The following is a 27,692-nucleotide window of genomic DNA, read 5'->3' on the forward strand; positions in this document are numbered from 1 at the left end:
GGGGTAGGGATAGCAAATGACACGGGCCGATTCGAACCCTGGGTGCAACACTTGGGCATGCAAGCCCAAATGTGGGGGCTTAGCGTGCTGCATCACAGTGCCCTGAATAGTCTGTCATTTTCATGGTAGGTGTATTCTAACATGCAGAGACAAAATCTCAAAAAGAAAATGCAGAAATTAACTTCAAAGAATACATATTAAGTCATATTTAATTGAGGGAAAGAAGTATTTGACCCCCTTCCAGCTATTAAGAGTTCTGGTCCCACAGACCTGATGGGCACTTCCAACAATTTGTCATCTGAATTAAAGACTCCCGTAAATGGTCACCAGCATCATATCAATCAGACTCCAAACTAGTGTAGGTACCTTCAGTCAATGCAAATCAATTGAGAACACTCCCACCTCTGTCCAAAACGGGACTAAAACTGTGTGAATATGAAGTGACGCATTAATCAAGGACCAGATTTGAAATGTCAAGCTAAATATCTACTTAAATAAGTCGATAAAGTACATTTTAAGATCAGTTTATATTAATAGTGTAGTTCTTAAGCAACACACTTCAACCATTGTCCTTGTGTAGTGTGTTGATGGGAATTTTCACATTATTAAGCAATTCTTTGACAGCGATGAGCCGCCTTCTCCATTCATTTACATTTCTTAGGTCTACCTCCAAATAATGGCTGCCAGGATTGTCATGAAAAAGGGGATGGGCTCACCTCTAATCTAATGTTCTATCTCTATGGGAAGCACATTACAGTCATGAAGTGGCCTAGACGGTCTCCAGACATGATGTACCCTACAGTAATTGTGTGGAGGGAAGTAAGCACCCATTTGCCAAGCTACAGCCACTACATCTTAATGATTTACAGATGATCTGCAAAGAAAAGACAAAATTCCTTTCTGGTATGTGCACACATCTTGTCATCAACTAAACGAAACATTTGACCTCTGTCCAAGAGAGCAAGGGCTTTTCCAACTAGTACTTTGGCTAGAGGGGTCAAATACTTCTTTCCCTCAATGAAATACAAAGATGGCAAATGTAATTTATATATTCTTTGATATTCTTTAATCTTATTTTCCGGGGTTTCTTATTGATATTCTGTCTCTGTTAGTCTATAACTGTAATAGTAAGTGTATTCTGATCATGCCTTTATTTGATCCCTTTCTCATTTTGTTGGTTTGTCAACTGTATTATTCTCTCTGTGGAAGGGGCCCCCCACAGGGATTTGGTTTTACGTAATTGTTAATAATATAAAGGGGTCCATTAGAGCTGTTTGAACATAGGGAAATTTGTGCTCCACCCCTGTACAAGAACATACCTGCACAAGAATGTACTTTAGTGTGATTTAGCTTGATTTCTGTGACACCTGCACAGGCAGAACCTGAAACGCCTGCTCTGCTGTCAAACAAAACTCTTTTGCTTGACCTTAGTATCTTTTTCAATGTGCGAACCTGCCCTCACCCTTGAACTGTTCTATTTGGGCCACACACGCACTGATTTCTCAACACATCTAGAGTTCGACAATATCTTGCTTCCTTACTTTTTTACGTTTGTTTCAGATGTTCTACACTGGAGCTGCAATGAACCCTGCCAGAGCCTTCACCCCTGCTATGTTCAAGAGGAACTTCATGAACTACTGGGTAAGACAAAATATATACATTAAAAACATGGTTATACCCTCTCATTGTTTGCAAACTACTTTCAGGTCATATGTAGATTTATGTGGTCTGCACTGTTTGTGTGTAAAGAAGTATTCAATTAAATTAGGTATAACATTGTGTATTGGTGTTTTTGCAGAATCTGCCGTGCACTGCATGTCTTAAGATTGCTCTGTCTTGCACCGATGTCTCTGAATATGGTTTCTGTTCTTCCCTCCTCCTGTAGGTGCACTGGGTGGGTCCCATGATCTGTGGTGGTATGTGCGCTGTCATGTATGACTTAATGCTCTTCCCTCGTGGCCTGGCCGAGTGGGTAGCCACCCTGAAAGGCAGCCAGCCTCTGGAGCAGGACACCTGCGGGGAGCCCATCAATCTCAAGACCCAGACACTATACCATAAGTCTGCCACCAAGCCAGGGGAAGCAGGGGCCAGCCAGTATTGTTATAGTAGCCCCTTACCTCCAGCAACCCAGCTCTTCTCCTCCCAACGACCCAGCTCTTCTCCTCCCAACAACCCAGCTCTTCTCCCCAACAACCCAGCTCTTCTCCTCAACAACCCAGCTCTTCTCCTCCCAACAACCCAGCTCCTCTCCTCCCAACAACCCAGCTCTTCTCCCCCCAGCAACCCAGCTCTTCTCCTCCCCAGCAACCCAGCTCTTCTCCTCCCCAGCAACCCAGCTCTTCTCCCCCCCAGCAACCCAACTCTTCTCCTCCCAGCAACCCAGCTCTTCTCCTCCTCCCAGCAACCCAGCTCTTCTCCTCCCCCCAGCAACCCAGCTCTTCTCCTCCCTCCAGCAACCCAGCTCTTCTCCTCCCAGCAACCCAGCTCTTCTCCTCCCAGCAACCCAGCTCTTCTCCTCCCAGCAACCCAGCTCTTCTCCTCCCAGCAACCCAGCTCTTCTCCTCCCAGCAACCCAGCTCTTCTCCTCCCAGCAACCCAGCTCTTCTCCTCCCAGCAACCCAGCTCTTCTCCTCCCAGCAACCCAGCTCTTCTCCTCCAACCTCCCCTCCGCTCAGTCACCAACAACCAGCAACCCCCAACAATCAGACTAACATCTGCCCTATCGAAGTCCCCCACCACCATCATGGACTTAGATACATGCATACATACACACACAAACTGAGTACTTCGCTCATACTAATTCTAACCATCGCCACAGAGGACACGTGTGCACTGAAAGGACGACAACCAGACCTACGAACAAACCAACTAACACAAGACAGGGGGGTCAGAATCTAAACTAATGACAGGGGTGAGCTAGAACATTCAACTTGGACATGCATATCTTTTTTGCATTACATTTGCTTACTGGCATGATCTCAACAGTTTTGTTTTTCAATTCATTTTTATTTTCTACAATACAAGATCTGGATGTTTGATACATGTGTTTGTGGGTGTAAGGGACTCAATGTTTACTGCAGCTTTTTATTTTGGGTTTACATCATTACAAAGCATACATGTGTTTGTGTGTGAATGTGTTTGAGAGTGTGGGCCAGTGCAGTGTGTGTGTGTGTGTGTGCGCGCGCGCGTGCGTGCGTGCGTGCGTGCGTGCGTGCGTGCGTGCGTGCGTGCGTGCGTGCGTGCGTGCGTGCGTGCGTGCGTGCGTGTGTGTGTGTGTGTGTGTGTGTTTTGAGAGTGTGGGCCAGTGCAATGTGTGTGTCTAGAATGTGTGTAGTGTGTAGAACGTGTGTGGACTGCTGCTACTGTTGGTGGTGGAGTTCTAGACTTGGACTGTGCATTGTTCTGGACTGTAATTGGGTGATGTGCCTTCAGCTGACTTCGGGTGAGTACTGCATTGAATGTTTCCTTCTGCATTCTTATTGCAATGTCTCTTGCTTGTTTAGCAACGTATTTTACTTCCTTGGTCACTGAAGGAACTGTGCACCACAATTTCACTTGGAACTTTCAGTTAGGTCTTCAGGACTGGCCTGATGCTGGCCTGCTATATTCACAGCACCTGGAATCCATCACCAATCTTCCGTTTGCATAGAAGGTTTGGCATCCATAACTTTCATGCTGTATTGCACCAGAGATGGTCTGGCTGTCTACTTGGTGATGCCACGTCTTGACCTTTATTCGGCAGTGCTTGTGGAAGTGGTTCTTCATCCGTGCTGCAAGCACTGCCATGTACATCTTCGTCTTGACACGGTCACCGTTGAGGTCAAGAGGGTTCAGCTTGGCCTTGGCCTCAACCATCCTCACGACGACACCATGGCTGCAGCTCCACTGCGTGTAGGGTAGGGTAGAGTAGAGTACAGTAGAGTAGAAGCTTGGCTTAACAGCTCTCTTCTGATGTTTGTTCTTTCACTCTGTCTCCCAGCAAGTTCTGGCCGAGGCACATTTCTTTCTTTCTTCTTGGAGAACTTGATCTCCGCTGACGTCTGAGATTGGTGGTGAACTCTGGGTACTGTGGGCATGGCGGACGTAGTCACCCGGGGGGGCAGTCCTGATGTCCTGGTTGGACGTTCCTAGTGGCGGTTGGGTGCTCAGTTCCTTCTGCTTCCTTGGGGTGGGTGGCCAACAGGGTAAGTTGAATGCCTTACTGCGCAGGCGTGAGGCAGTGTCGCTGAGGTGCAGAGGAAGGCGTTCACTGCAGTGCTCACCCGGGCTCAGCTGGGTCCACTGCACCTGGTTGTGGTCCCGGACGGCGTATGGTCTGGATCATGGGCTCCGCCGCCAACAGTGGCAGTGTTCAGTGTGTTTGAGAGAGGTTGTGGGCCTGTGTAAGTGGTTTGTGTGTGCGAGAATGTATGTATAGCACGTGTGTTTGTCTTTGTGTGCGTGTGTCTTTACTTGCGTGTGTGTGTCTTTACTTGCGTGTGTGTGTCTTTACTTGCGTGTGTATGTCTTTACTTGCGTGTGTGTGTGTGTGTCTGCGTATGTGTGTGTGTGTCTTTGCGTGTGCGTGCGTGCGTGCGTGCGTGCGTGCGGCGTGCGTGTGTGTGTGTGTGTGTGTGAGAGAGAGAGAGACTGGTATTTGATAATGACATTAAATAAAAGCTGCAGTGAAAATTCTAAGAATGCATGTGTTGGTGTCATGCAGATGATCATTTGTCTGATTTGCTTTACATTTGTCTCCCCCCCCCCCCCCCCCCCCCCCCCCCCCCAACTGTATTATTTGCCATGATATTAAATTGGCTTTGACTTTTTGTGATCGGTCATGCTTTTTTTCTTTTTTTTCTGTGGTACAGAAACGCAGATAAAAGTTTTCAAAGACAACTGGGATGAAGGGTGAATCTCTCAGCTAGTCCATACACCACAGACTGGCATACCATATTTATTTCCAGTTTAAAAATTACATACAGTTGAAGGGGAAAGATGAAACACAATTTCTGGACACAGAACACTACAACTTCTTTTTTTCCTGAAGTAGTTTAAGCAAGTTTAAGCGTTGTAGCGAATCAAAACTTGGCATAGCAGAACACACACACACCCACGCTTAGTAGGTCAATATTTATGTAATTCAAAAAATCCAGTAACTTTAAAGGGACACTGTTAGGGCTTTCAGGCCGACCAGGCCGGAGCCGGAGCCGGTGCTCGCACCAGTTACGTTCAGCACTAAAGTGGTTATCTGCGAACCCCCCATGTTCATACCGGGCTCTGAACTTTTTCCGCACGTGACTGCGTTGCCCGGGTGAACCTGCTGACAGCCAAGCTGTTGTCACGGTTCGCGGAGAAAAAACAAGTAGGCTATTTTGCGGTTTGCATTACGAACCAACTTTCTGGTTCGCGAACGCATATATCTGTGGCGTGAACACGACGGCCGGTTCACGATTAGGTGCAGGAACGGGCTCCAGCACGGTTCTCAGTTGGCCTGAACACGCTATGTGTGAGATTTTTAGTTGTTTATTTCCAGAATTCATGCTGCCCATTCACTAATGTTACCTTTTTCATGAATACTTACCACCACCATTAAATTATGAGTATTCATTATGACTGGAAAAATTGCACTTTTCATACATGAAAAGGGGGATCTTCTCCATGGTTCGCAATTTTGAATTTCCCAAAATAGCCAAAAATGACACTACTTGGACCATACTAGAAAATATTTGTTTATTACTTAGTAAACTACCATGTAAAGATCAAATTTGGCAATAGGCAGCCCAGTTTCAATGAGCAGCATAGTTGCAGTAGCCTACCTTTTTTGACCATTTCCTGCACAGTGTACCTTTAAGCATACTTCGGGTCTGACTGCACCACCTGGAGTTTTAAAAAAGGTAGTGACGCCACAGATTGTTGCTACCATCTCTGGTGATGCTCAGTGGCCACTTGCATCCACTGCATATTAGATCACGTACCGTGTCTCATCTTTCAGTACATCTCTTCCCTGGACTATTCTTCATTCATCATACCGTTTGCAAATGAGAAAATGACTTTACAATTGATCTTTTGCGAGATATTGAAATATAATGCCGTTGTCAGTGATGTCATCATGACATTACTTCCTGGTACAAGGCCACAAGCAACAAGTGGAGGATGCAGGGTCAGATATTGGAACGTACCCACAAATGTAATGTTTCTTTTTCATGAATAACGTCCTCCATGACCTCCATCTCTACCAGCCATCATCCACCACATTGATCCAAGGAAGCACAAGGAAATGTGTGAAAATATTGTGCACAATCCTGGGAATTCTCTTTAAAGGTGCCCTGTGTAGGATGTGGTCAGAGTAGGTATTGCAACTACCCTGCTCATTGAAACTGTGCTGCTTATTGCCAAATATGATCTTTTCATGAATATTTACTGAATAATAAAACCAATATTTACTATTAAAAGTACATCAATGTTCGTAGCACAAAAAAAAATCATATTTCTTGAAATTCAAAATAGCGGACCATGGAGAAGATCCCCCTTTTCATGTGTGACAAGTGTAATTTTTCCAGTCATAATGTCAATTAGAATTGGGTTTGTGTGTGATCAAGTTCAAGTTATTTTATTTGTCACATATTATTTATAGTGAAATGATGATGGCCCATTCATTGACTCCTCCCAAAGTTATATAAAGAGACATTAACCTTGAATACTTCGAACATAATTCTGGAATTTGTTGACACCCAGAAATGTTGTGTAGCGAAGGGGAGTAGAGTTGCCCTGCCAGGACTCTATCCCGGCCTTCCGGGTACCAAACTGGGGCTCTGACTGCTAGACCAAAGAGCCAGGCTCATTGGCATGGCAGTTAGAACACAACCACAACCCTAGTGATAGTCACTCCATCACACTGCCTTTCCCTTTTGGAAACGCACCCATGTGCATCACACACTCATGGTGTCCGTCACGCAGCAGCCCATCATCCTTCTCCCATCCAGTGTGCCCCCGCATTTATGCGTCACCCATCAATGGGGTCCCTCGTACAGGGGTCAGCTATTCTCGGGGTCCCTCGCATGAAATTATGGCTCATACGCCATGGGTACGCTTCCAATGGCCTCACGGTAACCATCCTACCATCCTAGAGTTTCCCTGCCAGGACTCGAACCCTGGCCTCTTGCACAAGGGGGTGGGGGGGGGCTAGGAGCTTTTTTGTAATAGAAGAAACAAGGCTTGAATAGGAAGGAACTTCCTTTTTTGTGGTATATATAACACATAGACCTGAAGTGACAGACATTGCACAACATAACAACCATGGCCGTAACTACCAGTGAGGACACAGAGGTCATGTACAGTCTTCAAATTCCCAGATGCTTACTTCCTTATATCGCTCAACTTCCCTATGTCATGCTCTTTGCACTATTGGCATGAATTAACATACCGGTAATTACTTTTATGGTCTGTTTTTAGGATCTTATTGGTTGGAGTACTGTTGATTAAGACACTGCTGCTATAGCGATAGCCTATCCATGTGTTGTTTGTCAAATTTGTCAGGACATATAATCAATGATTCATGATGTTAATGGGTGTTTTGGGTCTAACAACAGCTGAACTGAACTGACAGGATCCACTCTACTTGTATAAGTAGAGGGCAAGGTGAAACAGTTGGTATTCGGGGAGCAAATGTCTCATGAAGGAACAGGCTTTAGCATAGCTTTCAGGCCAAGGGTTGTTATAATATTGTTGTTTCCACGTTGGAATGTTCCTTTTATTGTATATCAAAGTTAATGTTCCACAACCACAGGAGCATTTTGCTGTTATTACAACTAAAATATCAACATGTCTATGATGAGTTGTGAAGTTTGTTATTGTTAATATATAACACATGCACATTTAAATCATCTTGGAAATGTTTCAAAAGGATGTCTAAAATCTCTAAATCAATATATACTAATCAAAATATATGCAAATCAGATTTTTAATCAGTGTATTATTACCTTGTGTAGGCGGTCAATTTTGACCGTCAACACCATGAACGTAACCATGTTTATAACACAACCAGAGGGTTAAATGAAATGAGTTAGTAAAACTAATGGGTTCATAATAATGGGTTGTGCTGTAAATGTGCTACTGCAAATGTGTGTGTGTGTGCGCATGTGCGTGCGTGCGTGTGTGTGCACGTGTGTGTGAGCGTGTGTGTGTGTGTGTATTTGTTTGTTTGCGCGCGCCACCTTACTCTTCTTTTGTCCATAGTCTTTGCATCTCTGTCTAGGATTTGGACAGCTTTTTCATTTCTTTACTCAGTTTAAGCTCTAAGTAGGAGAGGTAGTAAAAAAAAATTGGAGGTAGTAAAAACTTGAAAATTCAACCTAGGAATATCTGTAGGCACCCTTCAAGAGGGCCTTGCCTTGACTTGTCCTCCAATGTTATCTCCCAAAAAGGGGCCTAATTGCACATCACCCTGGGGGAAACTGGCTGAACTAAACTCAAGGGTCTTTGAGGTATTCCACGACAAGGGCTGCATCTCATTTTAGAAGAATGGAGTACCAGGTAAGACGCATGTGTCTGTCATCTCTGTCACCTAAGAGGTAGGAGGACGTGCAACTGGTATAATGTAATGTAATGTAATGTATAACTGGGCACATAGGCCTACAGTAGCTACAGGAGTGGGCAGCTAAGACCATTTGGATTTCATTTAATTCGTCCTGTGATGATTTTGTGACCCTAAAGCACAGAATTGCTTGGTTTGATGTGAGGTCTCTTAGATGTTTTATTATTATTATTATTATTTTTTACTTTGCATCATCATCTAAAGCTGTTATTGTGTGTTAGGTTTTTGTGCATTTTCTTGTATTGATGTTGAAAGATCACAAACACCTTAATTTCCTTCTATGTTAGATGTAGGCTACTCTTCTCTACTGCTTCAGAGGCATTTTTGCCGGGCACAGGAAGCAGCCAGCATAAAATCGCCTGGACACAGTTTTACTCACATTGCATGTTTTTCCTGCATGTCATCCTTTTACTTTTTTTTCCTTTATTGGCCTGTCACGGACATCGCTTCCTGTTGAATGCTCGTCCTCTGTCTCTTTACCCTTTTTCACGTTACAGTACAACTTCTCTGATTTTAGTCACTGGAACCATTCTCACCATTATCTCACATAGTCTAACACTCTCCATCTCTCTCCACCTCTCATCATCAACATTCCTGTATCCGAATTATCCGCGGTCGCCAGCCCCACCATGCTTGCTGCGTAATTTTTCCAGAGACAATAAGATTGGTGCATTTTATTGACGTAGGCACGCTACATTGTAGTATTCATGAAACTTTGATCTGAAATGCACGTTTTGCCCATCATATACAAAATCCGGGACATTCGGGAAAATCCGGGAGAGCAACCCTAGGTGCATGTCATCTTCCTATGGAGTGCTGCATACTATCACACTCCACCAGAAAAGATTTGGTGATTTGTCATTCATAGCAGAGTCAATTTATTTGTGCGTGCTATGTCAAAATGAGTTGAAAGCTGTATGATTCTGTCGCTCGGGCTCTAAGCTACAGGGCTTAACGAGTGGTGCGCCAAAAATGTTCAGAGTGATAGTGTGATGGCTCTTCTCTTCCAGGACGCAATATGCACCCTCAACACGCTCCAGACTGATGCAAGCTACCGGGAGCAGGTGCAGCGGGAGGGGGGTCCACAGGAGTTCCTGCTCCAGGCCATGAAAGGCTTTCTAGAACGGGCAGGCCTTACGGTCCGTGTAGGCTACGTGGTGGCCATTCGATTTCTGTTTTGAAATCAGAAAGCGGAAAACGGAGAACGGGCCGTCTCCCGTTTCCCGTCTTGGAGTCGGAGAACGGGAAACGAGGAACGAATCGATTTCCGATTTCCGATTTCCGATTTCAAAACGGGAAACGAGAAACGGGTCATTTTCTGAAATCCACTGACATGCTCATCAATGGGTGTTCGGGGAAATAAAAATTGGGGCAATTTTCCATCACTGATTTTGCATTTATATCTTTGTGTTCGCCCGGAAGACATTTTGATGAACTTGAACTTGAACTTGAACTTGATTTTGCATTACAATGACCCGGAACTATACGTTGTAAATGATTATGTGTGGTGACTGTACATGATTCATCCATTCATTCGATCATTTTCATCATGGAGTCCTTCACTCTATATCGTGGTTCTAAGCGAATTCGTATCAGACGGGAGGACATGACCGTGGAAAAAATCGCAAGGATTTTTCAGGTGAATAAATTAAATATAAAGATGGTTCGCCATCCGATAAATATGGTGTATGTTTGATTATTAATATCTGTTCGACAATTGCAACAGTCAAGGATAGGATGTGTGGTCATGCGTGCTCCTGGGTCCGTGTATCATCCGATCATTCAACTATTCCATTCAATCTGGCAAACGGAAAACGAAATAACGACTCCATATTTTGTTTTCCCGTTTTTCTATATGGCCAAAAAATGGGGAGTTGTGTTGATGTTCCTTTTCCCAACTCAAAACAGAACAAGTAATAAACGAGAAAACCAAAACGAAATAACAACTCTAATTTACGATTATTGGTCCCATTTCCCGCGATGCTTTTCTATTGCCCGCCCAAATAAGACACGATAGTGCACTAGTGGCCGCCAAACGCGCTGCTTTACGCATTTCCCCTAGTCTAGGCCTATAGTCAGCCTGCTGATGCTCTTACTCCACAGAACATCTTTCTGTCCTACGCTACTGGTAGCCCCCTTATGTCGGTGCCTGTGGGTGGTAGATAACTCCTTTACGCACTGTTCTGTGTCCGGTCCATGTGTCTACCCCTATGACCTCATTAACAATTGTGACTATCCAATGCGCTATGGCTCCTTCCACTAGATCAGGGGTTTTCAAATCCACTGACTGTGAGCCTCCCCTTTGAGTAGGTAAAGACAATCAAGATGCACACAGAGCCTACAGGAGTGACGCCCGCTGAGATGTATCAACTTATTTCCCCTACATGCTCGTCGCAACTGCCACATCACCAAACGTTTTATTCACATTTCATTTGCAAACATGCATGTGTACTTCGTCATTGATCCTTGTCATGTTACTTGTGCCACTGAAATTCTTTTTGAGCTTATTCACCTGCACATTGCCCTGCCCTGCTACTAAAATTTGGACAATATTGTTTCGATGCATACGAATTTCCTCCGACCTTTGCAAACCAGCATAACTGAAGCTTTCAAAAGGTTCATTACAAATCCTTCAGATGGTTTTTTGTGAGGCATTTCATGCAGCGATTGGATGGGAGTGATGGCACGAGCCTTCACGTCAACTTTGCGCTCTTTTACCTGCGCTTTGCTTCATCTCTCTCTCTCTCTCTCTCTCTCTCTCTCTCTCTCTCTCTCTCTCTCTCTCTCTCTCTCTCTCTCTCCCACAGGTTACAGATTGCACGTTTACAAAGTTAATCTTCAAGAATAAAATTCGGGTTAAGCACACGGCAGTTCTCCAGTGTTCGCGCCTTGTCTTGGCTCTCAGTTCACTACCTAATAACGCAATTGCCACCCGAACTTAGAACACTGTTTTAAGAAACTTGAGTGAATTGAATAGTCACATAGCCTACAAGGTCATAGTTCCTACGTGTCTGATTCCTCTTTTTTGTTGACTTCTGCTGTGGTAGTGGTAGTAGGCCTAGAAAAGGGTGCAGTTCTTACTATTACACGCAAACAAGCAGGAACAATGCCTACTGCAGATATTGACAGAAAGTGCACTTTTCTTCGCGTGTTCCCCCGCGCTTCCCCAGGGACTCTTTGAAGTGTCTTTCCATAAAGATGATACTATCCCTCGCTCTGGCCACTAACCTACTCTACCAAGCGAGTCGGGTGAGTTACATGTGCTGTCTTGTCAACCCAGACTGCGCGCAATTTGCCCCAAATGGCACCATGGTCACCTTGCATCTCGCGTTTGTGACCTAAGTCACATAGCGTATGGACAGACGCGCCGTGAGAGACAGGGGGTAATACACTCCATTATCAAAACTCCCTTCCTCGACTTGCACTTGTGGAATGGCCCTTCGCAGACGCCTCCATGGAGAAAACAAGTTCTGTTTCACTCAAGAAAGGCTGCCAGACGGCTAGCCCAAGGGGCTGGAATATAATCCGCGCATGCGCGAGTTCTGAGGTACACTTATATCAAAACTTCATCACGTGAGTGTGCCGCGCTACTGTACACAGTATATAAGTCCCAGCGCGGCATACTTCGTCCTCTTTAATCCCTCACGCGATCTGATAAGGTACGAATTGATACTGGTAACGAGGTGCCTACTGGCAGTTAGCTGTCCGAGAGCTGGTGACTATTGTTGCCCCTCTCCAGGCTATCGTTATCAGGCTATTATCCCCACCTTATTAAAGTGTGCTATCGCCGCTTATAGTAACGGTGGCTTCTCCCTGTAGCTTGTGCTTTCGCATGTGAAGCTACTCTCGTGGAATCCCCGAGGCGCATATCCACCTGAAATTCAACTTGAGGTAAGTAATCTGTTGTTGTGGTTTGCCCTAGGGAGGAAAGAGATTACAGAGACATCTCTCTAGCTATATCTCTAATGTTGCTATGGGCACCTTCGGCGCCGTTCAGTAGCTCACTGTGATTCTGCCGCCACTCTCCCTCTATCGAGTTGCTTGCGTGCATGAACTCTCCTGCAGGACGGCCGCGACTCTTCCTCTGTCGAGGAAGTTACTCGCTGGGCTTGTTGGTTCCACAGTGGAATGATTATCCTGTGTAACAAACTGCCGCCACTCTCCCTCTATCGAGTTGCTTGCGTGCATGTTATACTCCAGCTGCCTCATCTGACGTGATCTCGTGCTGCACAACTCTCGGCACCGACAATCTCATTCTCGGTACCGGTGAGAGATCAACGCTGGTAGCAGAATTCCACTTGAAATTCAACTTGAGGTAAGTAATCTGTTGTTGTGGTTTGCTCTAGGGAGGAAAGAGATTACAGAGACATCTCTCTAGCTAATCAACGCTGCCTGCCGCCGCTCTCCCTCTGTCGAAGGAGTTGCTTGCGTGCATGTTATAGGCTACTCCAGCAGCCTCACATGACGTGATCTCGTGCTGCGCAACTCTTGGTACCAACAATATCATTCTCGGTACCGATGAGTGATCAACGCTGGTACCAGGGTCGGTACCTAGGGTGATTAGTGCTGCTACTGGAGTGTGAGACACTTAGTGCCCACCATCTCTTGCACCTCTGCTGGAACCATAACTGGTACCAGGCAGTAACAGTGCTATCAGGTTCATGCCTAAAGTCAAGGTGTGACTGAAATAATAATGATACTTAATGATGAAGTAATAATAATTATTATTATTATTATTATTATTATATATTTTAATATAAGTTTAAAAAAAAATAATAATAATAATAATAATAATAAAAAAAAGGATGCCTGGATTCCAGAACTGTTCTAATTGCAACAGTAGAATGCCAGTGAAAGATGGACATACACTGTGTGTGACATGTCTGAGCCCTGATCATGCACTAGCTTTAAGGACAGGGAGAGCGGTCTCCCATTCTCATCACATACTCTACTGAGTAAGGTGAATAAGGCTACATGAGATAATACACCATCCTCCCAGGCGTCCACGGACTCAGGTTCGATACCAGCTACTCAACCCTCTCCTCAGCAACTGTCTGAGACCTATGATGTTCTAGCAATAAAATGGCGTCTCTGGTGAAGGGAAATTTGTCCTTGGCATCCGGTCAACAGTGGTTGATGCAGCAGCTGGCTGAGCGCCATACAGCGCCACTAGGGCCTGGGCACCAGGCTGCACCTTGCCAAGGGTGCAGCACACTCTAGTGGGAGATCCATTGCTTCACTGTGGATGGCACAGAGGCACCTGTGGCTGGCTCAGTTGAACTTGCCCAAGCAGGACAGGAGCAGGCTCATGGAGCTACCTCTTACCCCTGGCGTTGCTTTTGGACCCGGAGCAGCTGACATGCTCCACGGGGCCAAAGAGTCTAGGGTGTCAAAGAAGGAGTGGGAGTAACTGTTGCCAAGGCCCCCTCCACCCAAGCGGCATCGGCCTGATAAGGGCTATTCAGGTAACCCCGGTGTGCCCTTCCCAAAGAGCTGCCCCAATATGCAGAGACATGGGCAAAAACGACCGGCGCATGTCTCCCCCTTTGCAAGCCGCCGGCCGGGAAACTCTGCTAGGCCTTATAGGCCTCGGCAGCGTGATGGCCACAGACCAGTTCTGCTGCCCCGCAGCCTTCTTCCAGACATTCAAGTGGCGTTTTCTCCCACACTCAATTGGAGGTGTGGGAAATGTGTTCTCCCAGTTCTTGGGTTGTTTCAACGGTAAGGTTTGGTTACCGGCTACAGTTCAGGCGCCGCCCACCCATGTTCAAGGGTGTTCTTGTTTCTCATCAGCCAGACCCAGAGCGGCAGCTTGCCCTACAGAGGAGATAAATACTCTGTTAAGGAAAGGAGCAATAAGGGAGTTAAGTCGCAACGAACGGCGGAGTGGCTTTTATTTGAGCTACTTCCTAGTTCCGAAACTAGATGGTGGATTCCGTGCAATACTGGACCTAAGGCCACTAAACCAGTATTTACGCTCGTTGCATTTCAAATGCTGTCACTGACCCAAATCTGTCAATCGATTCAGTGCGGGGATTGGTTCACGAGTATAGGCCTCAGAGGTGCCTATTTCCACAATGCAGTCCACCCTGCTCATCGCCAGTTTCTCCGATTGCGTTGGAGGACAGAACTTCCGAGTTCAACGTCCTTACCTTCGGCCTATCCCATTCACAAAATACATGGACACAGCCTTGAGCCCGCTGTGTCAGAGGGGCGTCAGAGTCAATTATCTATCTCAATTACGACTGGTTAAAATTTTCCCAGTAGAGTCAGCAGGCAGGGCAGGACACAGCAATGGTAATGGAATACTTGCAAATGTTGGGCCTGTCTCTCAATTCAGACAAGAGCCAACTGCCTCCCTCACAACAAATCACCTTCCTTGGAGTGAAACTGGACTCTGACGATGGTGGCATGTCTCCCGGATCAGAAGGTTATTGCCCTGAAACAATGCCGGTCACAGTTCATGGGACGGAGGAATGTGCACGCTCACCAGTGTCAGAGGCTGCTGGGCCTCATGGCTGCTGCATCCTAGGTGGTACGCCTTGGCCTTCTAGATATGGGTCCAGTGCAAAGTGGTACCTGCCCAAGTACACCCATTACTGGACAGGGGAAAATCTGTCCCTCTGCAACCTGTGTGCCTATGAGCCCTCCAATAGTGGGCCATACCCCTGAATTTGTGCAGAGGTGTACGACTAGGCAGAATCTACCAGCGCAAAGTTCTGACCGCAGACGCATCGCTGTCAGGCTGGAGGGCAGTCTTGAATGATGTAGGAGCCAGAGGAGTGTGGCGCCCACCTTGGAAAACTGCCCACATAAATATTCTCGAGTTGAGACCGATATATCTTGCCCTCCTCCGGCACTTTTTGCCAGTACTCCAGAACAAGAGTGTCTTAATTCGAACAGACAACATGTCGGCCATAGCATATGTGACCGCCAGGGAGGCCTGAGGTCCCAGGCGTTACGCAACATGGCCCGGGAACTCCTCCTCTAAGCAGGCACTCGACTCCACTCGATCAGAGCAGTGCACCTGCCGGGCACTCTGAACACAGCAGCATACCTGCTGTGAAGGGGTAAGCCACACCCAAGTGAATGGCGATTGCACCCGGAAACAGTGCATCTGATCTGGGTTCATTTTGGGAAGGCACACAGCAATCTTTTCGCCTCAAGGGAGTTGACCCACTGTCCACTCTGGTTTTCCTTAAGCCAAGACGACGCACCACTGGGGGTGGACGATCTTCCAACCCATCTCCATGATTCCTGAAGAAGACCAGGAAGGAGAACCTGAGAGTTGTCTTAATGGCTCCATTTCGCCCCCAGGTGCCATGGTTTGCAGAGATTCAGACCCTCCTCTCGAGCACCCCATGGCAACTCCCATTGCGCAAGGGGAGAGTTGTGGCACCTGACACCAGCCGCCCTAAATCTGTGGGTCTGGCCGTTAGAAGGGACACCCTCCTCGCTTGGGGGTTGTTATTCTCAGTTACAAGAACCTTGCAGTGTGCTAGGGCCCCATCGACAAGAGCCTTGTACTCTTAAAGATGGGCAGCCTTCAAAGCATGGTGCGAACAGTGGCATGAGTGCCCCCGGTCCTGCCCTCTAGCTTCAGTCCTGGAATTCTTGCAAAAGAAACTTGGTGAAGGCAAGTCCCCTTCAAAGCTAAAGGTTTTTCTCTCTGCAATATCCGCCTGCCATGAGCCAGAAGATGGCAAAACGCTCGGAGCTAATCCTCTGTCTATCTAATTCATGAGAGGAGCTCAAAGACTGCGCCCAAGGAGGCTTCAATCTGTGCCGCCATGGCAGTTCCACATTGTCCTCAGTGCTCTGGCGAAGCCCCCATTCGAGCCCGTTGGGAGTATCAACCTAAAATGGCTATCTCAGAAGGCGATTTTTCTTCTCGCCATCACCTCAGCGAAGCGTATTGGAGAGATACATGCGCTGTCCATTCATCCTGACTGCTTCCATGTTCAGCCAGAAGGCACCGGTGTGGTCCTACGCCCTAATACAGACTTTATGCCGAAGATTCTTTCAACACAGAATCTCAACCAGGCGATTGTGTTGGACTCCTACCGCCCTCCTAACTCTGAGCCACCTCATGGTCGCTCCTAATAGCGCAGGCAATGGGTGTTGAATACTGGAAGAATCGCTCACAAGGTGATACAAGCATGAAACTTGGCACAAGTGTTCATTAGGACATGCTTATCAATATCAGGGGTGGAGCCACTCAGAATTCCATGTTGCATAGCAACGGTTGCTAGGTAAAGCATTTTCCCTAGCAACCAGTATCAATTATGCCATTTATGATTGATTTTGTGGTATGAAGGCATCTGTACCCAGAGTCATTGTCCTAAAATCACTGTAGCAATACTTTAAGAGGTTATACATGGCAAATATGTACGATAATGACCCCTTATGATGTAATTGTATCCACCCAAAATCATTGTAACTATGTGAATAATAAAAATTGTCATGTCTTTTTTGAAATCATGTCAAGTCTATATGGCAGGCCTATATTTATATTATATACCTGTACCAAATACTGCCAACTGATCAGACCAAAAAAAAAAAATTCAGGAAGAAAGAATGCATATATTACATGATACATGCGTGCTGTGTTGAGAAGTGTCATCTGACAGTGGTCCTCATGCTTACCCCAGTATTATTAATATTTAAATCCAAACCTAAATGGGTGCCACATATCTTTAGGATGACTAACATTCTTTCAACCTCACGGGCCTAATTATATGTCAAGTTAAAGACAAGTTACATTCAAAACAACAGTATTTGGAATGCAAAGAAATGTGTTTCTCCCTATACTAGTCAGTATAATAATTATACACCCCTCTACTGACTCTGTAGCCTATATTGTATTTACAAAGTTAAAAGTACCAAACCTTTCATTTCTTTATAACACTAGGCTATAATATTTCAGATAACTATTGATTGCTATCGACTATAGCTAGACAGAATTGAATTGAACATTTTCAATTGGCAGAATTTCACTGCCAAAGGCATTGTTTTCTCACAGTCAGCTTTGTGTAGTCAACATTTGAGATGTGCATAAACACATGTATAGTCTTAACATCTGCTCTATCAAGAACACTTCAGCAACTCTGGACAATTTGCACTGTCTTCAAGCAAATTTGACCAAAGAATCTTCCACTGTGCTGAGCCGGGAGCGTACCAATGTTCCCACGCCCCATTGGTCCCACAGCCCATTGGTCCCACGGCCCACTGGTCCCACAGCCCATTGGTCCCACAACCCATTGGTCCCACAGCCCATTGGTCCCACGTCACTAAGACTTTTTTTCATTATTTAGGCCCATTGGTCCCACAGCCCATTGGTCCCACAGTCCATTGTTCCCACAGCCCATTGGTCCCACATTGCTTTTTTATTTGAATTTTTAGGCCCTTTGGTCCCACGGGACTCACTAGTTCGACGCCCTTTCGGTACTTCCCGCTTACGTCATACGAACCTAACCCTAACCTTAACCCTAAACCTAACACTAACCTTAAATCGCTGGTAAATTGATTACCATGTGAAGTACAGAGAGGGCGTCAAACTAGTGGGTCCCTTGGTCCCACAGCCCATTGAACTGTTTGTGATGTGGGACCAATGGACTGTGGGACCAACGGACCTAAAATTAAATTAAAAAATCTTAGTGATGTGGGACCAATGGGCTGTGGGACCAATGGGCTGTGGGACCATTGGGCCTAATTTTGAAAAAACGCCAAAGTCTTAGTAATGTGGGACCAATGGGCTGTGGGACCAATGGGCCGTGGGAACATTGGGCTGACCCCGCTGAGCCAGTCCATTCTCACTCAGCCAGAGAGGACAACTGCCGATATGACACTACATGCCTGCATTATAATAGCCAACTTCCCTCTTGATATGCTGTGGCAGAATAGCCTTCGTGAGTGGGAGTCATTGGATTGCAACGGTTTAGAGAAGCCTTCTTGAGATAGAATCACAGAACTCACACCTTGACCATCTCTTAGGGAGGTGTGACATTAACAACTGTAGAGAAATATATAAATTCTACCTCAAGAACTGACGATGATGCTTATGAGGAGTGAAATGTTCCTTAGGCATTGTTCAAGAGTGCCCCAGTCATAGATGAAGGTGTTTAAAGACCACACACATTCTTCCCAAAACCCTCACCATTTTGCCAGATGCCACAAACATCAGCTATGGCAAGAGACTGAAATTGGTTTTCACAGTGTTCACAGTCTGAGTTCCACAGCTAATAGTCTGCATGAATTGTATATGAGTATGTTTGCATGCATGATGAGATATGCTTATGCTACAATAATATCAATGGGTTACCACACTAACTGCTCAGCACCACACAGACTAGCCTAATTTGAAATTAATATTCTTCCCCAAAGCTGTCACTACACTGAACTTACACTTACTGGACTGTGTTCATCTACAGTGTAAAGGACTGTGCATCTTGTAGGGAAGCTCAAATCTCAGTATACTTTGTATAATGTCAATTAAGGCTTTCTTTTATTATCTATTCTATTATATTCTATTCTAATGCCATTGTTTTCAACGGGACACCACACAGGATGCCCAGAACCAGAATATGAACATGTTATATTTCCAAGTAGCAAGATTTCAATGGGCCCCAACCTGGCCACCCCATGGTCAAAACTCTCCTGATGTAGAGGATTTCAGCTTTCCTCTCTTTGCACAGCTCTCCATCGTATGTATGGATTGAATGTTTGTATGGATTGAAGAGTATTTTGTTTTAATTTACAAAATACCAAGTGTCCCAACTTTTTGGATACCAGTGTGTATCTTAATATTGTAGCACCCAACTCACTGTACTTATATAGTGATTAATAAAAGGCTACCAGGACATGTCAAGAATCACTTAGGCTACAATTAACAACACAGCACTGCCCTAACTGTGTTCATTGTCTTGTGTCTTCAAAAAGTAAATAGAAGTGTATATTGTACAGGGCTTGGGCAAAATAATGGAAACACCGGTCACTTTAGAGTGGGAAGTTTCATGGCTCAAGTGGACCAGCCTGTTGGCCAATCTTCATTAACTGCACATTGCACCAGTAAGGTGAAGTGTGGAGATTCAACAGTTTTGCTCCACATTTTGCAATGCACACAACACAATGGGTGACATATCAGAGTTCAAAAAGGAGAAATTCTTTTTTGGATACAGTCTGGGTCAGCACCGAAACATCCCTTTCAGAGAGTTCAGACAGCTTCCTCTTGCATCCACAGTTATTCACTTTGGATGAAGATCATCCTTCTTGGTGGTATGCAGACATTAACTTGGATGCTGTGGCTCTTGATACATCATCAAGACTTGCTGTCTTGGTCAAAGATGCAACAGTTACACGCGCACCAAGAATTTCTCCTTTTTGAACTCTGATATATCACTCATAATGTTGTGTGCATATGTCACCCATAATGTTGTGTGCACTGCAAGATTTTGAGCAAAACTGTGCTCTTACCCTGCTAATTGAAGCTTCACACTTAACCTTACTGGTGCAATGTGCAGTTAATGAAGATTGGTAACAGGCTGGTCCACTTGTGACATGAAACGTCCCACTCTAAAATGACAGGTATTTCCATTTTTGTACAACCCCTGTATTTTTCACACAATTGCTATGACTTCAATGGAAAAAATGACATCAAAGGGGCCATTGTTGCACATGTTGCTAATGTATAACCTCTTGAAGGATTCATGTAGTGATTTTAGGACACACGGTCAATATTCAGATCACAATACAATACATACAATTGCTCGGAACCTGTTTTCATTGATGCTGGTTGTTACTGTAAGGAAAAGGGTGCATATTTGTAATATGTAGCCTTTTTCAGCATTGCTACAATGATTTTAAGACAATGGCTCAGGGTACAGATGCCTTAATACCACAAAATCAATTTAAAACTGCATAATTAATGCTGGTTGCTAAGGGAAATGCTTTTCCTAGCAACCGTTGCTATGCAACATGGAATTCTGAGTGGCTCCACCCCTGATATTAATAAGCATGTCCTAAAGAACACCTGTGCCAAGTTGCATGCTTGTATCACCTTGTGAGCGATTTTTTCACCCATTGCCTAAACTATGAGGGGAGTCCTTTTACAAGAAGTTTGCCCGGTGGCCTGCTGGGCATCACCGTCGATCTTCACAAGGTTCTATAACCTCAACATGTTATCTCCCACATCCTTTGGGAATTCGGTTCTAAGCTTGTGACAGATGGTCACATATTCGACTGTGTTTAACTTGAGTTCTGTTAACCAGTCACTCTAGCCCTGTTGGCATGTGGACATTCAATAAGGGTTTTTGACTCTTGCATTGTCCAGTGTCTTTATTCAATTGTCGTATGGTTGTCCGCCGCGACGTTTGGGCATACATATTCCAGCCCCTTGGGCTAGCCGTCTGGCAGCCTTTCTTGAGTGAAACAGAACGTTGGGTTACGAATGTAACCTTGGTTCTGTGAAGGAAAGAAAGGCTGCCAGACTTCGTCGTCGCTCTGGACTTCGCGTTCAGGATTTTTATGAGGACGAAGTATGCCGCGCTGGGACTTATATACTGTGTACAGTAGCGCGGCACACTCACGTGATGAAGTTTTGATATAAGTGTACCTCAGAACTCGCGCATGCGCGGATTATATTCCAGCCCCTTGGGCTAGCCGTCTGGCAGCCTTTCTTTCCTTCACAGAACCAAGGTTACATCCGTAACCCAACGTTTCCATGCTGCCGGTCTAGTGGAGGCGTTGAAGGTGGACATTTCCTCCTTCAACGCCTCCACTAGACCATGGGAAGGCGAATGTAGCGTGAAGAATAAAGAAAACCAATAAACGAAAATTACTGTTAAAATTTCGTTTTGGTTTCCCCGTTTATGATTTGTTCTGTTTAGGGTTGAAAAACGAAAACAAACATCAATCCCCAATTTTTGGCTCATACAAAAAAACAGGAAAACGAAATATTGCATCATTTTTTTGTTTTTCCGTTCGCCAGATTAAATGGAATAGTTGAATGATCGGATGATACACGGACCCTCCTGCAACTGTCATGCTCTTGCAAATGCTAAAGTCGAAGTTCTCAATTCTCATTGTGAAAAGAAGCAGACCGTCCGATCCAAAATTCGATCCATCCATGGCCGTAATGGCAAAAGTGTTTGTCATCCTTGTGTATCACATTGTAATACTCATATGTTGCTTATTTTCTCGTCAAATCAAGGTTTCCAGTAAGCACGTGGTGTTCAAGGTGAAATGGACGAGCTACAATTCACTTGCATGATTGACGTTTTAATCTTCATAGGCTACATGCGACATGGATTGCTTTCCGCGTCACTAAATTTAAGCTCACATTTGCTATTAACGCGTGCTTTTATTGTTGGATGTAGAATTCAACGAGAGCGTGGTGGCAAAGCCAAAGACCCGCCATCGAACACACAGACTAGCCCAGTACAGCTAGCATCCACGGCGCTGCTATTGATAAAGCAGAATGAACCAATCCTTGTAGTACTAGATGCCCCGCGTCATCTGTGCAGCACCAAAGTTCTTTTCCGGTATAAGAAAACGTTCTCTGGCAGCACATATCAAAGGCACATGTGACTGAGAATCACGAGATCAACTGGACGTGCATTGATCGAAAGTTGTGATGTGCGATGTGTACTTCAGTCAGGTCTACTCTGTTGACTGGATCCTCGGAATGCTCCTTCCCATTCATTATAATCGAGCCATCATCACGAGCATTCAACTATGTCGATGTTGATGTATCAACATCAATCAGTAGACCTATTACAAATAATAACTTATTTGAGCTTTTTTCGTGTATGTTAGAGAACAAGCGCAGCTGTCAAAGAACAGTCTGAATGCATGAATGAAATCCATTATCCTACGGCAAGCCAAACAATACAAATCCGTACGCTAGAGCCGTGACATATGCCATGCTATTGCGCCCTCTGGCGTTGCACATAAAATTCCATTTTTAAGTGATTGAGGTGAGGACACATTTCCGCATGGAATGCAGTCAAAGTTGCCGATTTGATATCAGTGCTACATGGTCAACACGAATGTCACAGTGTGGACCAGATATCAACACACTACAGTGTTCTATGACCATAGTGAAAGCGCACAGCACATATAACAGTGGGAATTACTTCTCTATGAGAAATACAGTCAATTCATGATTCAACGAATTATCTGAATGTGCCAATGAGACAGTATGTATTATGGACTATACATCAGCACAGTATCATACAATGCATGCAACTCAAAGTGCTTAACAAATAAGTAAGTAGATGAAAAGAAAAATGAATTAAGGAGTTGAAAGAAGAGCTGGGTAGAGAGCAGAAAGGCATAAGATCCACTAGGGTTGGGCCCAGGATAAGTGATAGTCACAGTGAATAGGGCGCTCAGTTGTGGCAACAAGGGTGAGGTGGAAAATCCCTTTTCGCTTGATTCACGATTTTTAGGGGGGGATCACCATGATGGCGGACTGCAATGGCTGTGCAGCGCGACACACCTTGCCATTGCAATGTATTCCAGAATAAATTCAAATGGCACAGTAGGCCTAATCGTAGCAAGCGCCCTCACGAACGCGGCCACAGTGCGAGGTCATTTGTATAATATTATGTAGTTATAGTTGCTGGAATTACTTCCGGGTCATTACACTTCCTGGCTTCGGGATCTTGTTTCATTGCCGTATTAAATGACACTATTTTATTGTCTGAGTGACGTTATGGACCTTGTAGCAATACGCCACAATAATGGGGTATTATTTAATCCATTTCTACTGTATGTAGCAGCGTGATCATAGAGAGGTGTGATACACGCCCCGTTCTTTGCCTACATACAGTAAGCCAGTAAGCGCACAGAATCCGTGGAATTACTTCCGGGCCATGTTCTAGTGTTGCCCATACATCAGTATAAAAGTCTTTAATACAGAGCTACAGCAGAGAAAGTAGAATGGATGGGGAGACTCAATCTATACTCTTACAATATCTTTTTTGTTTGTTTGTTTCCATAACTCCCTCAAGAATGTTAAACCGTGGTAGTTTAAATTGTAGAGTCATGGTCCACAATTTAAAATATTCCAATAATTTGTTTGCGTGTTCGTGTGGACTCCTTAAAAAGAAAAAGAAAGAAAAAACTGAATTGAGAAGAAAAACTGAATTGACGAACCATTAATAGTATTGCTTACTGTGTTTGCAAGCATATCTTAAAGGTTTATGTATGTATGTTGTGAACTCCATTTGTGGATTATGTATAGTACTTTTATTAATCCAGAGAAAAAATAATCGTTGCAATGCATCCACACAATGAGTTCAACAGTTAATTAGTATCAAAACATTCCCAGTTACATGGATTCTGTGTCTCCACAGGTTGCGCCGGATCTGTATATCACAGATGACCATAATGAAGCGGTTTTCCCTCTCCCCTCTGGGGAGATTCCCACAGCCACCCTCGGCATAGGCCACTATGAGGTGCAAGGTGAGGACAGGGCGAGCACCACCACACCTGCCCCTACTCCTTCCTTCTCCTTCTCCCCCTCCTCTTCCTCTTCACCTGCCCCCTTCTCTTTCTCATCCTCTGGCCCAAGGACCCTACCACCACCAAGGGCGGGCCATTTTGGAAGGAGTTTTCAGAGGTAAGCTGACTGAAGCATTTTTTTAAAGGTTTTCTTTGATGTAATGAAAAAGCATGTAAATGCATACATAACATTACCATTGTCTATGTAGGTCCATCAATGTAGGGGAGCTGTCTGGCAGCAGACTGGTGTCGGCGAAAACCTTGGTGGTCAGGTTTATAGAGGGTGAGGCCAATGTGAGTGCCATGACCACCAAGGTCCGCGAGGCCCTGGGCCGGTCCGAGGAGGAGGGTGTTGTTCTGACTGATAGTCAGGGCAACGCCATCCAGGACACTGAGGGCACAAGAAGTAAGTTATTTATGAGTAATATAATTTACGATAATATAATTTTCTTACACATATGTTCTGGTCCCTTACAAAAACCGGTTCTTCCATGATATGTCATGGTCACTAAGTACTCTGAGGGGGTCATCCCTATGTTCCCCGGGTCCTATGTTCCCCTCTACCGGGGAACTTTGGACCCTTTTATCAAAAAAGCGTTGTATGTTCCCCACTGCTTCCAAGTAGACTGCTGCCACATGGCAAAGCGCAGGTTGTTGTTGTAACTGTGACAGGTTAGGTTTAGGGATAGTTTTGGCCAGGGCACAAAACATTGCATTATTGACTGGTTAGGTTTAGGGATGGTTTTGGGAAGGGCACAATTTGAACATTGCATGCGGGAACATAGAACCCTTTTTTAAGAAAAAGTCCCATACAAAGGCAGGGGAAAATAGGACCCGGGGAACATAGATACGCTCCCACTCTGACTCTTCACCATCATCACAAACCATACTAAGAAAAACATGAAAACCACGAATAACCACGGTTAACTGTGGGTTTCGTGATTACAAAAAAACCCATGAAAACCATGAATGACTACTTGTGGGCAGCCATGTTGTAATTGTTAGGTGGACGGAAGATCATAGAGTTGCAGTCCCTGCTCCAAACACCACCGTCGAACATTTCGGGGAGAAAATCCCCTAATTCCTCCGAATTCGCTGCTTAAATCAGTGGCGATGTCTGTGCATGACATGCCACTGCACCTCCTACTCCTAATAAAATCCCCATAAATATCAAGAGACATGCTTAATGAAGATAGGCCTATGCTTAATCAATCAAATGATAGGGCGCTCAAGAGACTGGCTACTCAATGATAACTCAGCCGCAATGTCTGCCCCCTCTCAAGTTCAAGTTCATCAAAATGTCTTCCGGGGGAACACAAAGATATAAATGCAAAATCAGTGATGGGAAATTGCCCCTGTTTTTATTTCCCCGAATAACCATTGATGAGCACGCAAATGGATTTCAGAAAACGACCCGTTTCTCGTTTCCCGTTTTGAAATCGGAAATCGGAAATGGAAAATGGGTTCGTTCCTCGTTTCCCATTCTCCGACTCCGAGACGGGAGACGGGAGACGGCTCGTTATCCGTTTTCCGCTTTCTGATTTCAAAACAGAAATCGAATGGCCACCACGTACACGGACCCGGACCCCTTACGGTCAGTCTCTCTCTCTCATTCTTTCCAGTAGACTAGTGTTTCTCAATGGGGGCGGTACAGCCCCCCAGAAGGTGTTGGGGAGCTCTAGGGGGGCGTTGAGAAGGATACAGCTGAAAGGGGGTGCAGCTTAGTTGCAATTTGGGTGCATTAGTCCATTTCATATTTTAATAGTAAGTTTTGTCAGGCGTATGATGAGGTCCAGTAGGCGTTGGATGGCTTGTGGGAGAGGCCAAAGGGGCGTTTTTTCAAAAAACGTGGAGAACTACTGCAGTAGACTGACCCCAATGTGTGCGCGTGCTCAGCGGTGGTCTGGTTGGATACGTTGTTTTTGCCCCTTAAAAAGCTACACATCATGTCGCTCTTGTCTAGGTCTGTTCTGTTGAGTGAGCAAAATTGATTTACAAACACACATGTGCACTGCTTAGCGCTTATTTTGCTTTTTATTATTCAACATACTGTAACTCAAATCCGAGTAGGTTTTTTTTACTGTGAGTGTGATGTTTCATTACTTTGAAATGTTTTTGAACACTCAGGTGGAAGAGTTGGACCATCTAAATATCATTCACGTCACAGGCACAAAGGGAAAGGTGAGCCCTGTTTGTGGATCCGTTGGTCTGTCTTTCTGGTTCATAGTTTGGAGATATCAAAGAAAACTTGCACGATGGCACAGTAGCTGGTTATGAGCTAATGACTGAAGCCCTTTTGGCTGACTGTCCCAACTTTCTTTTCTCCACATCAGGGATCCACTTGTGCTTTCACTGAGAAGATTCTTCGCAGCTACGGCTTCCGCACTGGATTTTACAGGTAGCGTTCACCTGACTTTAGTGGTGGAAACCAACGTATGGGAGTCCATCTATTGCTGCTTGTTGACTTGCTGCAGAAACTAGCCAGCGAGTAGGCCTACATGCCTCACTCACACTGGCTCATGTTGGGGGGTGGAAATATTCAGATTCAGATTCAGACTACTTTATTATTCCCATCAGTGGGCAATTAAGTTTCCTGTCCCAGTTTCCATCAATCAACAATAAATAGTATACATATAGAAATACAGGACCTAAAGAAAATAAAAAATAAATAAGAAGATAATCACATGTAGGCTTATCTAAACAAACACGTACAGTCAAACACCCTGTCCTGTCAGTAATGATCAGCGCCCAGTAAATCACATTGTCAGTAGTGTACTATATCCCTACAACCTTATTTAATAATCTAATGATTGTAGGGATGAAGGATCCAGCATAGACCCCTTTAGAGTTTGTAAACAGATATGACGCAATTTGGCTGCGTGCGCATCCTTGCTCCAGAATCGACCAAGCACCGTTCACTTGTAGGCTACAGAAACTCAACAGATGTTTGCTCCGAAATAAGATAACGGATGGTCACGCTTACTTCAGATATGCAGTGGGCACGGCAGACACAGGCATTCCTGACAATGTCATCAGTCCAGTCAGTAGTTAAATGTCTTACAACAAACATCTCCTATGCTTCTGGAACAGCCTCTTCCCCCTCTGACAGAATAATAGCGCCTCCCAGAGGGCATTAATGAGAATTCACCACCTAAAACATGATCAGGCTGACTGAAATACTTTTAGCTTTTTGGACTGCCTGTTTGTGAAACAGAGCACTCAGACTATTTAGTTGTGTTCCAATAATCTTTGATGAAGTGCTAACAATTCTGCTGAGACTGTTCTTGTCTTTAACTGATAGGCTATTGAACCTACATGATAAAGATAAAGTTTAAAGACTCTTAATAAAAGACTGACCAAAGTTACGTACAATGGTTTTAGAGACACTGAAAGAGCAGATGAATTCTCTGTTGTCCCTTTTTTGACAAGTCTCGGATTTTACATGAAACATGAAACAGAGTTTACATGAATATGGCTTGGGGTGTGTGAGTGTGAGATAATTTCGTTGTGCTCTGGGGGAGAGGCATGTTTCGTTGTGCTCTGGGGGAAAGGCAAAGTTTCGTCAAAAAGACAAGTTAAGACAAGTGGGCAACATTACGTGACAAGAAGTCAG

At 44.9% G+C, this 27,692-nt stretch overlaps 1 protein-coding gene across 1 annotated transcript in view; it reads left to right on the top strand.

Moving 5' to 3' along the window:
• Positions 1–1,930: 1,930 nt before the first annotated feature.
• The window catches only part of LOC134455314 (folylpolyglutamate synthase, mitochondrial-like), a 41,149-nt gene continuing 15,387 nt past the window's right edge, over positions 1,931–27,692 (top strand). The window contains exons 1-5 of the mRNA XM_063206335.1: positions 1,931–2,105; positions 8,456–8,514; positions 9,586–9,714; positions 26,207–26,260; positions 26,413–26,477. Coding sequence (XP_063062405.1) covers positions 1,931–2,105; positions 8,456–8,514; positions 9,586–9,714; positions 26,207–26,260; positions 26,413–26,477 — 482 coding nt within the window. The remainder of the gene's footprint in view (positions 2,106–8,455; positions 8,515–9,585; positions 9,715–26,206; positions 26,261–26,412; positions 26,478–27,692) is intronic.

The sequence above is a fragment of the Engraulis encrasicolus genome, chromosome 9, assembly GCF_034702125.1.
Source record: "Engraulis encrasicolus isolate BLACKSEA-1 chromosome 9, IST_EnEncr_1.0, whole genome shotgun sequence".
NCBI classification, from domain to species: Eukaryota; Metazoa; Chordata; class Actinopteri; order Clupeiformes; family Engraulidae; genus Engraulis; species Engraulis encrasicolus.